Here is an 11227-nt window from a genome sequence, read left to right as displayed (position 1 = left end):
TGAATTTCATGTTATTTTTGCTATATTATATGTTTACCTGTATATGTATCAATTCCTTTAAAGAGATTTTTAACTGTGGAAACTTGACAAACACCATAAAATAGGAGAGTGGCATAGTTTTAATAAAAAAATTAGCTATTGCAACTTACTGTTGTAGTTTGCCATGTGTTTAATTAAAAATTTTGTGAATTTGACTTCTTAATGTTTATCGACTAGTACAACTAAGATGACCAAGCTTTGAAGATGATTGAAAAGCCCACCAAAGCCCAAAATTTTCCAGAAGTTCAAATTACTTACCATTTTAGTAAGACCCAGGCGGGTTACAAATGATTAGTGATCAAGATCACGTTGCTTCACAATCCCAACTTCAGGGCTTTGGTCGATCAATCAAAAAACGAACCTTACAATGATTTCACGTCCGGAGATACCAAGCTTTGTAAGAAGATCCATTGAGACTCTTGTAATATGAGCCATATTTAACTAGTAGCTTTGTGGTTTGCATTGCATCTACATATTACTATAAGATTAAGCAGCAAAATAGGATTTCCTCCACTTCTTTAGTAATAAAGGTATTAAATTATAAATGCTGAGAATGATATTAAGAGGGTGATTCAAACCAAAAAAAAAAAGAAAGAAAAACACTCGAGCAAATAATCGAGAGTCTGTTGAATCAAAGATAATTGCTTTTATTTGGAAGGTATCACAAAACTGAGGATGGACCAATAACTTAGTTGAAGTCTGGCTTCTCAGGGTAAGTGCAGCCAGATCTTTGGATCACCACGTTCGATGCGTAGCATCCTGCCTTCACGCACTCCTCAATGGACTTCTCTTTCACCAACTGTGACATGAATCCTCCCACAAATGCATCACCTGCCAGAGATGCCAACAGATAAACGATAGTTAATATTTCATCTATGTGACACTGAAAAGCTATCGTTTTGAGCTTATTCTATGATCATGTCCAATAAAGTAAGCCTAGAGATAAATGTAGGAGGTTTGGTTATTAAATGAGTACCTGCACCGTTGGTGTCAACAAGCTTGTCCTTTGGGAGAGGGATCACAGGGTATTTCGTCACCTTTCCATCTTCAGCAACAACCACTGGGTCTGCCCCTTGTGTAATCACGGTGGTCCTCTTGTACGTCCCTGTGGCCTTGGGAAGCTGTGAAATCTTGATGGCTATTTGCTCCACATCTTCGGTCTATATATATATATATATATATACAGGTTAAGTACTATCTCTTTTATACAAAACAGAAGAGCTTCTTGAGATTTAGTTCGTGTAAGATTATTATTCGTACCTCCCAGCCGTGAACCCTGGAGAAGGTTCTTGCCTCTGTCTCATTGCCAAAAACAAAGTCCATGTACCTGTCCGAGCAATGCAGAGTGCTTTTAAGTACATCCACGCAATCATAAAATTAAAATATGTAACGGATATAATAGATTAGAGATTGCTTACGGCAAGAACTTCTCCTGCGCATCTTTGAAGAATTCACAGATGAATGGAGCAGAAAGGTTCATTGTGAACACCTTGTTGTTGGCAGCAGCGTGCTCAGATACCAACTGAATGGATTCAGGAGATACCGTCAGGAAGAATCCAGCGATGTAGTAGAACTTGGCCTTCTCAACTAGACGAGACATATTTGAATCACAGATATATCAGATTCAGACCATGAAGCAATAAAACAGAAGTGTTAAAAAGGATGCAGAGATAGGAAAATGAAATTTACCTAATGCCCAGTTTTCAGGCTTCTTAAGGTGGTCAACCTTGTAGCAGTTAGCAGCAGAGAGATTGGCAATAAGAGACCTTTCTCCACCAACAACACAGACACCGCAAGTTCCAGTAGGTGCAGACTCATCCTCATAGTAGTGAACCTTGATTACAAATTTTGAAGTCAGTTTCAACAACTATAGAAGGGTGGAGACACAGAACAGCTTACATTGAGACCAGCAGCAGTGGCATCCTTCTTCATAGCCTCACCGTATTTGTCCTTTCCAATGGAGCCCATGTAACTGGTTGCACCAGGAATTTGAAGCATCCACTGCAGCCATCAAACACCCTTTAAGTTAGCAAGTTATTCCCCAAAAGAAAGCACAAGAAGAAAAAGGAAAAAGAATCAACCTGAGCCACTTTGATTGAGTTCTGAGTTGCACCTAATCATAAAGATATCATCACCACCTTGTCAATTAAAGGTTTACAGGATCCTTTAAATACAAAAAAAAAAAAAAAAGCAGAAAAGAGATGAAATAATACCTCCGGCAATGTATTCAACATTGAACTTGCTACTCATCTCATCATACCTATCATACAAAGAAGAGAGATGAGATATCATTTTATTGTCTAAAACCATTCTTGATTACTCTTGTCAAAAGCATTAAATTTTCACATCATTGCACTTCCCTTTGTCATTTCATTAAACTTCAACCAAATCAAAGAGTTCAGATATCAAATACGAAACGCAGATCAGCTTACATAGGCAAATGTTTCTCCTCGGCGAGAATCGCATTGTTCAACTTGACATCGTATCTGAAACGCAAACCAGAAACCGCAAATCTTAGAGCTAACGGAACCGAAGAAGATTTAAACAATCTAAGATTCAAACGAAACGCCTAGGATTAGAAATAATTGAAAATGATGGATCTGAGTTTTTTTAAATACTTGGTGAGAAAAGCCTCGTCGACGACGGCAGAGATATCGAGGAGAGGGTTGCCCATTCCGAGAAGGATCCCATCGTAGTTGTTAGAGGAAGCCATGACGATGATGATGATGATGAATCTTGAGAGTTGAGTTATACTCAAATGAGCTGAGCGGTAGTTGGTGCACCAACGACATATCTCCTTTTAGATTTTTAAAATTATTTTATTTTAATTATAGTAATGTTTTAATTTTGTCGGTAGACGTAGACTCTCCATGCGCCCCATTTCACTGAATATTTGATATTTTTTCACCAAATCATTACATTATAGAACTTCCCCAAAGTCATGTGAAGGGTAGCATAATAAACAAAGATAACTTTGTAAACATCCAAAAGCATGAAACACACAGCTCTTCTCATCTGATCATGTGTTGTGCCTTACGGCAGAGACAAGTTTCAAAATATGTTTTTTGCGGCAGAAGAAACAAATGAACTTCAAAGGCCTCAAGAGAGAAGAAAGCACATGCCTGTTTTTCTTTTAATTATTCTTATCGTAATCAATTGAGAAACAAGACGAATCATAGAGGCTTCAAAGCCCCCAAAGGAAAGATTCGGTAAAGAATTTGAGCATCTTTTACGATTGTTGTTGTTCAGAGATGGTCACAGATCGCCTTTGTGAAGTCCGTGGTGGTCGAACTACCTCCAAGATCCGCCGTTCTGTATTTCCCCTCGGCTATGGTGTTGATGATCGCGCTGTGGATCTGTTCTGCTTGTTCGTTCATCTTCAGGTGACGTAACATCATCACTCCACTCAAAAGCAAAGCTGTTGGGTTCGCCAAGTTCTGTAGCATCATTTTCCCCAAAACAACCAGTTAAAAACCAAAAGACATTGTATACTAAAGCCATTTGAAATCAAGTTCATAATGAGACTATGCTACCAGTACCAACTTGATCAGCTTTACTTGCTTTTGTAGCATCTGAGGATATACAAATTGTTTACCTTTCCAGCGATATCAGGTGCAGAACCATGAACTGCTTCAGCAAGTGCTACACCATCTTCACCAATATTACAGCTGCGTCAAAAGATAATGTAATTAGCTCATAATCGTATTAAACAATAAAGATGAAGGAACATGTGTTTCACCTTGGAGTTAATCCTAATCCTCCAACCAATCCAGCACACAAGTCGCTGATAATGTCACCGTACAGGTTTGGCATCACCAATACATCAAACAATGCTGGGTTTTTCACAAGCTACATGGACATCTCAAAATTATCATTCACATGTTCCACCCAAAAAAAAAAAACAATATAAATTTTCCCAAATCAAAACAATAGTAGTTCTGCGTCGTAGCTTACCATCATACAACAGTTGTCAATAACAACCTCCTCGTAAGTTATCTCAGGATACTTCTCTGCAACCTCACGACAACACTGCAATTAAATAAATGAAACAACAGTGAAAAAGACTAAACAGCCACCAATAATCATGATGTCCTTATAAGAAAAAGGAGCAGACCTTGAGGAAAAGACCATCAGTTTTCTGCATAATATTAGCTTTATGAATAGCAGAAACCCTCTCTCTCCCATGAGTCTTAGCATAGTGAAACGCATACTCCGCAACTCTCAAACTCGCCTGACGCGTAATGATCTTAAGACTCTCCACCACACCTCTAACAACCTATATAACAACACAACTCCATAAATCAAAAAACAATTCTAACAAAAACTAAACTCATAATTCCTCAAAAGCTTAAAAAACCTGATGTTCAAGCCCACTGTACTCTCCTTCAGTGTTCTCCCTAATGGTAATGAGATTAACGTCGTCATAACGAGTCTTGTAACCAGGAAGACTGTAGCAAGGCCTAACATTAGCGTAAAGATTCAGCTCTTTCCTAAGAGTCAGATTCAAAGAACGGTGACCTTTCCCAATAGGAGTCGCCATTGGACCTTTCAGACCAACTTTGTTTCTACGCACGGATTCGAGACTCTCCCACGTCAAGAAACTCTGCGTTCTCGGATCAATCTCAGTGCTAACATAGTGTTCTTCCCAGTTAATCGGCACACCGGCCGTTGTAAACACCTAACACAAAATGGGCATAAGTTTTTCAAAAAAATCTCGAATAAAAAGTTTAAAAGAGAAACCTTTTTGACGGATTCAGCGATCTCGGGGCCGATCCCGTCGCCGGGGAACAAGGTTGCGGTGATTGGAGTGGTGGACGAGCAGAAAGCCCTAGCCGCGGAAGTGGCTGCGGTTGAGGTGGAGTTCGCCGTTCCGAGGATCTGCGTTGATCGGGATCCGATCAGCCGTCTCGCCAAGTTTGCTGCCATGGTCATCTCTTTCAACGCTGAAACAAAAAATGATTCGACGGACAGAGAATTATTCTGCGTTAGGACAAAAGTTGGAAGACTTCTTTTACACAGCGAATGTTTCTTCTTCTGTTAAAAACGCCGCGTAGTTTTGAATACTTTAATGGGTTGAAGTGAAACGGCATAAAGTAGGTATGCGAAATTATGAAACGGAACGAAGTGTCTTCTTGACAACCCAAGCCCAATAAAGAGGTTATTTTTGTTTCAGCATAGCTTCCATAGAACTATAGAGTTCATTAAACCACTAGACCATATAGATATGGCGGCTTAAATATTTATTATGCTGGCGGCCGGAAGCACATGTTTCATCTGTTTGGGTCCAGAGCCGGCTCTGATTCAGTTTGTATAGTTTGATATGGGGCCATAGGCTATTTATTAGAGATTTCTATTAGTTTTTTTTTTTACAAATTTGAAGAGCTAAAAATTGTTTTTGGAAGTTTATGTTTATGTAATTCTCTTAGTTTAAGGGCTTATAACAAATGTTTCACTTAAGTATGAGAAGGCTTTCGTGACTTTCTCTACCCTCTTTTGTCATGTGCATAACTTTTTTAGCCATTTTTTGTTTTATGCTTGTGGCTTTGAAAAGTATTGGACCGGCTCTGATCAAAACCCAACAGTTTTGATTCTTTTCATCATGAGACTCAAATATTCTTCTTCAACCAGATGATCAGTACACAGACGCTGGATTCATGTTCTTTCTCGAACCGGGTCCATCATGATTCATACATCCCACTTTATTAGATAACTGATGGCTACCGAGATAAAGTTAGAAATGCTCTAAATACAATTAATACAATTTTCAGTTTACCTTAATAAACCAAGAATATTTTTTTTAGTAACGGTGGTGTGATCCAAAAGACTTTTTAGGTCCAAAGACATAAGTCTAGAAAGGCTAAAAACCATCAAATCTCTCAGCAAGGTAGATAGGAGAAGATGAAAACTTTTGAAAACAGAGTACTGTCTAGAACAAGTAAAAAAATAGCTAATCTGATTCGATCATCGAGGTTCTGATCTTTCTACCTAATTAAAAGAATTTTAATAAAAGAGAAGATAAAACTAGTAGTTTGATCCAGCGGACAGGTTCTTGTTAATTGGCTTGCTTTTCTTGATCCTTAGGCTTGCAACATTCTGATTTCTTCTTGAAATTAAGCTTCCTAGTGAAATTCTTCCAGCTTCTCTTAGACCTCACCAGCTTCTGAAGCTCTTGTTTCATGCTAATACACTCTTTCTCCAGCTCAGAAACCCGTTCCCTCACGTTCTCACCTCTAGGTTTAAGTACACAACCATTGCCACCATTCTGGTGCTCCGGGTTGTCTAGATTCTCAGAGACAAAGAACCAGCTTGATATAGATGTCCTGAGCCTAAGCTGCTCGAAAAAGAGAACCTGAACAATCACCCTAAGAGGCAGCCTCTCGTTCTGAGCTGCATGTGCGCTAGCTTCCAGTGAGAGCTTCTGGCAATTCATGAGTCTACATATATGCTCCCTTTCTGAATCCGTAATCCAAGGATGTGCCTATAAAATTCACGATTAAACCCTCAAAATATTATTATTATTATTATTTTAACCCTCAAAATATTATTAATACTAAAAAGGTATTATTGTTTTTTTTTTAAAGGTATTATTGTTACCTTCAAGAACACGTCAACTGCGTGATAGACTCCATCGTCTAGTGGTCTTGCATAATCAGGGACAGCAGCAGCTATAGCTTCAAACTTCGCCAGCTTCAAGTTAACATCAGGTGCCACCTCAGCTAGATAACCGTCGACAAGAGTTGCCACTAACGTTGGAGGAGTTAGCATTTCGGCTCCATCCTTCACCAAATGTCCTTCTTCGATGATGCAAGGAGAAGGGACGATGCCTGCTTGTTCGGTCGATGAGACAAACTGTTCTATCATCCTCAGAACGCACTCAACATCATAAAGCGTTTCAGAGTATCCCATGTTTGGTATAAGAAGATCCACTAAAGCAGCTTGATCAAGTTGGTTTCCAATGAGCCTCTCAAGATTCTCCCTCGAGGATTGGCTTGTGTGCAACACCATCGCGGTCTGAAGCAGCCTGAGGAGAAACTTGGTCGGGTTTACACCTTTCTTGGTCGGAAGCAAACCGATAATCTCTTCTAGAGCATCTTTTTGTTCGGCTTCGGAAGTGTTCGGTGTCTCGATCACTTGCTCATCCATGGTCACTTGTCTGTTCATTAGAGGAACATGTTTCTTTGTATAGTACATAACCGCCATGGAGATGTTCTCAAGCTTCATGCCTCGTGATTCGATAGCTGTAATGAGTCTTTTGAAGAGAGACAAGTTGAGAAAAGAAGCATCATCAAACCACCAATCTTCACCTGCAGGCAAACCACCCGAATCATTGTTAAAAGCATATAATTTTTAGCAAAATTATTATCGACATAACATTGACTAACATTTTAATAAAATTAATTTTCTAGAGTTATCTTCACCAATTAATAATGGAGTTGAATTAATTTATAAAAGTCTAATTTGATTCATGTTATAAAAATATTAAAATGTTACTAATTTTTTATTGGAACATCTAAAAATGTTGGAATATTCAATTTTTGGTTTTTTTTTAAAAAAAAAATGTGTTTCAAAAAGAACCATTGTTCACCTGTTGGTTGCAGCATCTTTCCGGACGGTGAGATTCCGTTCCACAAATGAGATTCATCTTCAGTGTTCTGTCCGCTCGTTGCGTTCTTGGGCCAGTTGAAAAGGCTTGGGTCAGCACAAGCTTTGATAGCTAAAGAATCAACACACCTCGAGATGATGTGGAGATCTTCAGCGTGATCAGTTACGTCCTCGCATGTCTGAAGAGCTTTGATGGAGTCTGTCCAGTTCCCAAACACTTCGTTGAGAAAAGTCTCTGTCATACCGACAAGATTCCCTTCTCCGTAGTTATCAGTCATCTCAAGGTACTCGGCTGCACATCTTAAGCTAACAACGTTGAATGCAGTAAGCTCGATTTTCACACCGTAGCAAAATTTTGTTATGAGTTCGAACGTTTTGCCGCCTCCGGGTATGTCATCTAGACTCAAAACACAGCTTGATCCATCATCACTTGAAGACTCTTCGATTAGCTTCTCAAGAAACCCACTTCTAGAGAGCAATGGAAACTATATATAAACCGCAAATTAAGAAACGCATTACACAATTAGCAACAAATATATTATTATAACCAAAGCTTAAGCAAAAAAATAAAATATATATATTTATATATATATTATAGTTAATCGTTAAGCTTTCTCTCATTATGCAATTTCATCAGATCTAGAAGTAAACAAGATCTAAAAAGAGAAGATAAGTACAAGTTATATTTATCGTCCAAAAAAAGGTACAAGTTATGTAACCTTGTGGAGATGAAACTTCATGTCTCCAACTTCTATGGTAACATCACTCACCAATCCTGTGGTGCAAAGCCTGTCGACGAGAGACATAACATCACCTCAAAACAAATATATCACTGATGTCACAAATCAATGAAAGCTAACACTTTTCTTTGTATATCATAATTTTTAAAAAAAAATCTTATTGTCGTGCATCACTACTGTTTCTTGTTAAGTTATATACGTCAGTCAAATACAAAACCTAAATTCTTAACACGTTAATGTTCCGTATACAAAATACAATGGACTGGTATTAATAAGATAAACTACGTATTTAATACATACAAAGGCATGCATACGTAAAATGAACAAAAGAGTACCAGGTTTGGCCTTCGCGATGGAAAGCTTCGGATTTGGAGCCAAGTCTCATAAACGCCATTTTGGAAGAAAATAAAATTTCAGAGACTTCTGAGCTCGTAATGAAAGAGGGTACGTAGTAAAAACTGAGAAGCGAGGATAGATAAAAGAAAGAGAGAGAAATTTTAGGACAAATATCCTAATATTTTTAGCAAATTCTAGAGAGATAAGGAACAGGTCTCTAGCAGAAGAATGAGGAGAAAAAAGTGGTCTTGGACTTCTGAATTTTTCTGCTTCTTGAAAAGTTCAATAAAATAAGGAAGTTTCGTGGGTTTCTGTTCATTAATAAATGGCGTGTTCTTATACCGAGATACATATGCATGATGCACGAACTATCATTTATATGTATGTCTATGTTGATGTAATGATGTTGATGTTTGCAAGCCTCCCGGTTTATTTGTTATATTAGTTTTGATATTATGTACATATAAAATCAATGTAGCACAACAAAGTGGGTTTTGGAAATATAATTATGGGCTTTAACACATATATAAAAAGTACGATGCATTGTCTTCGTGCTTGTGCAATGCCTTATTAAGAGGTTATTAGGGTGTAATTTTTATCGGAATATAAGAATCCCACCATAAGAAAGTTTCAAAAATCATAATATCATGCTCTTATGCCTTTAGAATTTTTCAGTCTACACGACGTCACCTATTTTATAAGCAAAACAATAATGTTAAAGCATTAATTACCATGAAACTGAGAGGATAGAACTTAGATCATATTATACATTCATACACATACGTGAGAGACTGAACTTAATCTAAAGTTTCTAACTAATTTTCCTATAAGATAAGGTTAAAATTTATAATCAACTAAGGCGGTTTCATATAGGTTTTCTCAAAGAAAACCCCAATATATAATATTTATAATTTACTTATGTATATTTTATTTTGATATGAACGTCAATCCTTAGGCTGATATCACTAATTGGCGTGAGATCGTACATCTAATCTTTTTCTTCAGCCAATGTTATTAATTTTAAAAAATCAGTATAGCTCCTAACTTAACTAGTAAATATAAAGAAGAATATATACATATATATTTATATGTACAGAAATTCAAAGTGTAACTCAGTTTATTTTGTGGACTATTGCAATTGAGCAAAACCATTATGTCGTATTATACCAAACTAAGGGCGCCGCTTGTTTGCCACTGGACTCTGAATATCTGTATGCAACAGACTGATTACCACATTCAACACATCCCCTACACTATTCGATTTCGATTGCTCATTCTTTATTTTACCAAACCATTGCTTTCTTTGCGTTAGTGCGTATATCTTTTATTTCATGTCAAACTTTAGTACCTATCATAGATCCAATACTCTTTTGAAATTTTTTATCACATAGTTTTACGTTTGCATATACATTATTTCTCCTGACTGGTTAGCAAAATTTATGTTTTCAATATAAACATCAGTTTTGAAGTAGTATACACAACAAATATGGCGGGAATATGACATGGTCTTGTCCTGATTTATGAAGTGTTACAAAAAAAAAAAAAAAAATACACAACAAATATCACTAGTGTTTGCGTTAACAGTCGGCTCTCTGGTTGTTTTAAAGACAAAATTACATTTTGCCGAACTTACGAAGCAAGTAATGCATATTAACCAGAGAAAAGGAAGATTGCAACTTTTTCACAAACCCAACAAAAAGAAAAGGGAAAAAAATGCCAAATCTTGAACTGTGGTTGCAAAAGCATAGCAGAGAGTGGGAGACACGGAAATAGATATTGCAGTAACTTTCAATGACTGTATCATTATTATCTTTTTCTTTTTTAGAAAAGTTATTAAGAAAAAATAGCACTTCAACTTTATAATACAGTACGTAATCTAGCGTTTCTCTTTGATGTTCGTGAAATGTAAAAATGAAAATGTACTAAACACATCATTTCTAGCTGAAGACTTTTATGGCCTATCGTTTACTACCTACGGTTCAAATCGCGACCTTTGATAGACGTGACACTTGGACCTGGTACGTATTAAGGTTAAAAATCATCGAATAGAAGTTCTGAGAAGAATTGTGTTTCAAAAAGAAAAAAGTTCTGAGAAGAATTAAATATTGGAATGACTAATCCGGTTTTTGTTTGTTGGCTGGTTTGTGAAACTTACAAAATTAATGTCCTTTGTTCAAAGACTTCTATATGGAGTATATAATTAATATGCATTTTCTTTATTTGATTTCAATATAGTCAAGAAAATGAATGATGCTCAACTAGATTCAGGCCACCTTCGTTCAACAATGAATCTTTTTGTGTGTCTTATTTTTTATGATTAGTCATTATATATATGTTTATTGTAAATATGACTTTAGTATTGCTTTCTTTGTTATTTTTCAGCGATCAGTATTGCTTTGATTAATCAGCAATATTAGTGAATTTATGTAAATATATATAGAACTACCACTCTTTTTTTGAGATTTTTTTTTTGTTTTGTTTTTTGAGAGAAGAAATACCACTCTTTCAAG

The 11227-nt window shown here is 36.7% G+C and overlaps 3 protein-coding genes across 3 annotated transcripts; all 3 read right to left on the bottom strand.

Moving 5' to 3' along the window:
* Nucleotides 1-556: 556 nt before the first annotated feature.
* LOC106428747 (adenosine kinase 2) lies at nt 557-2847 on the bottom strand. The gene is made up of 10 exons (XM_013869510.3): nt 2658-2847; nt 2472-2525; nt 2253-2299; nt 2121-2152; nt 1939-2040; nt 1729-1873; nt 1458-1626; nt 1300-1366; nt 1016-1199; nt 557-870 (listed from the first exon to the last, which is right to left on the bottom strand). The coding sequence occupies exons 1-10, from the start codon at nt 2750-2752 to the stop codon at nt 728-730; spliced, it is 1038 nt and encodes a 345-aa protein (XP_013724964.2). The 5' UTR covers nt 2753-2847; the 3' UTR covers nt 557-727.
* Nucleotides 2848-3028: 181 nt separating this feature from the next.
* Nucleotides 3029-5082, bottom strand: LOC106428755 (isocitrate dehydrogenase [NAD] catalytic subunit 5, mitochondrial). The gene is made up of 7 exons (XM_013869517.3): nt 4780-5082; nt 4397-4717; nt 4154-4315; nt 3994-4068; nt 3779-3888; nt 3635-3707; nt 3029-3476 (listed from the first exon to the last, which is right to left on the bottom strand). The coding sequence occupies exons 1-7, from the start codon at nt 4969-4971 to the stop codon at nt 3285-3287; spliced, it is 1125 nt and encodes a 374-aa protein (XP_013724971.2). The 5' UTR covers nt 4972-5082; the 3' UTR covers nt 3029-3284.
* A 961-nt stretch (nt 5083-6043) lies between these two features.
* On the bottom strand, nt 6044-9063 carry LOC106428766 (BTB/POZ domain-containing protein At5g03250). Its single transcript, XM_013869526.3, has 5 exons — nt 8717-9063; nt 8361-8430; nt 7625-8126; nt 6634-7343; nt 6044-6517 (listed from the first exon to the last, which is right to left on the bottom strand). The coding sequence occupies exons 1-5, from the start codon at nt 8773-8775 to the stop codon at nt 6092-6094; spliced, it is 1767 nt and encodes a 588-aa protein (XP_013724980.2). The 5' UTR covers nt 8776-9063; the 3' UTR covers nt 6044-6091.
* Nucleotides 9064-11227: the final 2164 nt, after the last annotated feature.

The sequence above is a fragment of the Brassica napus genome, chromosome A3 (assembly GCF_020379485.1).
Source record: "Brassica napus cultivar Da-Ae chromosome A3, Da-Ae, whole genome shotgun sequence".
In the NCBI taxonomy this organism is placed as follows: Eukaryota; Viridiplantae; Streptophyta; class Magnoliopsida; order Brassicales; family Brassicaceae; genus Brassica; species Brassica napus.
This window is presented reverse-complemented; position numbering and strand designations above follow the sequence as displayed.

Coding starts and splice junctions, on each gene's coding strand:
- LOC106428747 (XM_013869510.3), bottom strand. CDS start 2,752: ATGGCTTCCTCTAACAACTACGATGGGATCCTTCTCGGAATGGGCAAC. Junction 2,526..2,657: donor GACGAGGCTTTTCTCACCAA/GTATTTAAAAAA, acceptor TTTGCGTTTCAG/ATACGATGTCAAGTTGAACA. Junction 2,300..2,471: donor GAGGAGAAACATTTGCCTAT/GTAAGCTGATCT, acceptor TTTGTATGATAG/GTATGATGAGATGAGTAGCA.
- LOC106428755 (XM_013869517.3), bottom strand. CDS start 4,971: ATGACCATGGCAGCAAACTTGGCGAGACGGCTGATCGGATCCCGATCA. Junction 4,718..4,779: donor TCGCTGAATCCGTCAAAAAG/GTTTCTCTTTTA, acceptor ATTTTGTGTTAG/GTGTTTACAACGGCCGGTGT. Junction 3,889..3,993: donor TTGACAACTGTTGTATGATG/GTAAGCTACGAC, acceptor ATGTCCATGTAG/CTTGTGAAAAACCCAGCATT.
- LOC106428766 (XM_013869526.3), bottom strand. CDS start 8,775: ATGGCGTTTATGAGACTTGGCTCCAAATCCGAAGCTTTCCATCGCGAA. Junction 8,431..8,716: donor CATCGCGAAGGCCAAACCTG/GTACTCTTTTGT, acceptor TCTCGTCGACAG/GCTTTGCACCACAGGATTGG. Junction 6,518..6,633: donor CAGTTGACGTGTTCTTGAAG/GTAACAATAATA, acceptor TGAATTTTATAG/GCACATCCTTGGATTACGGA.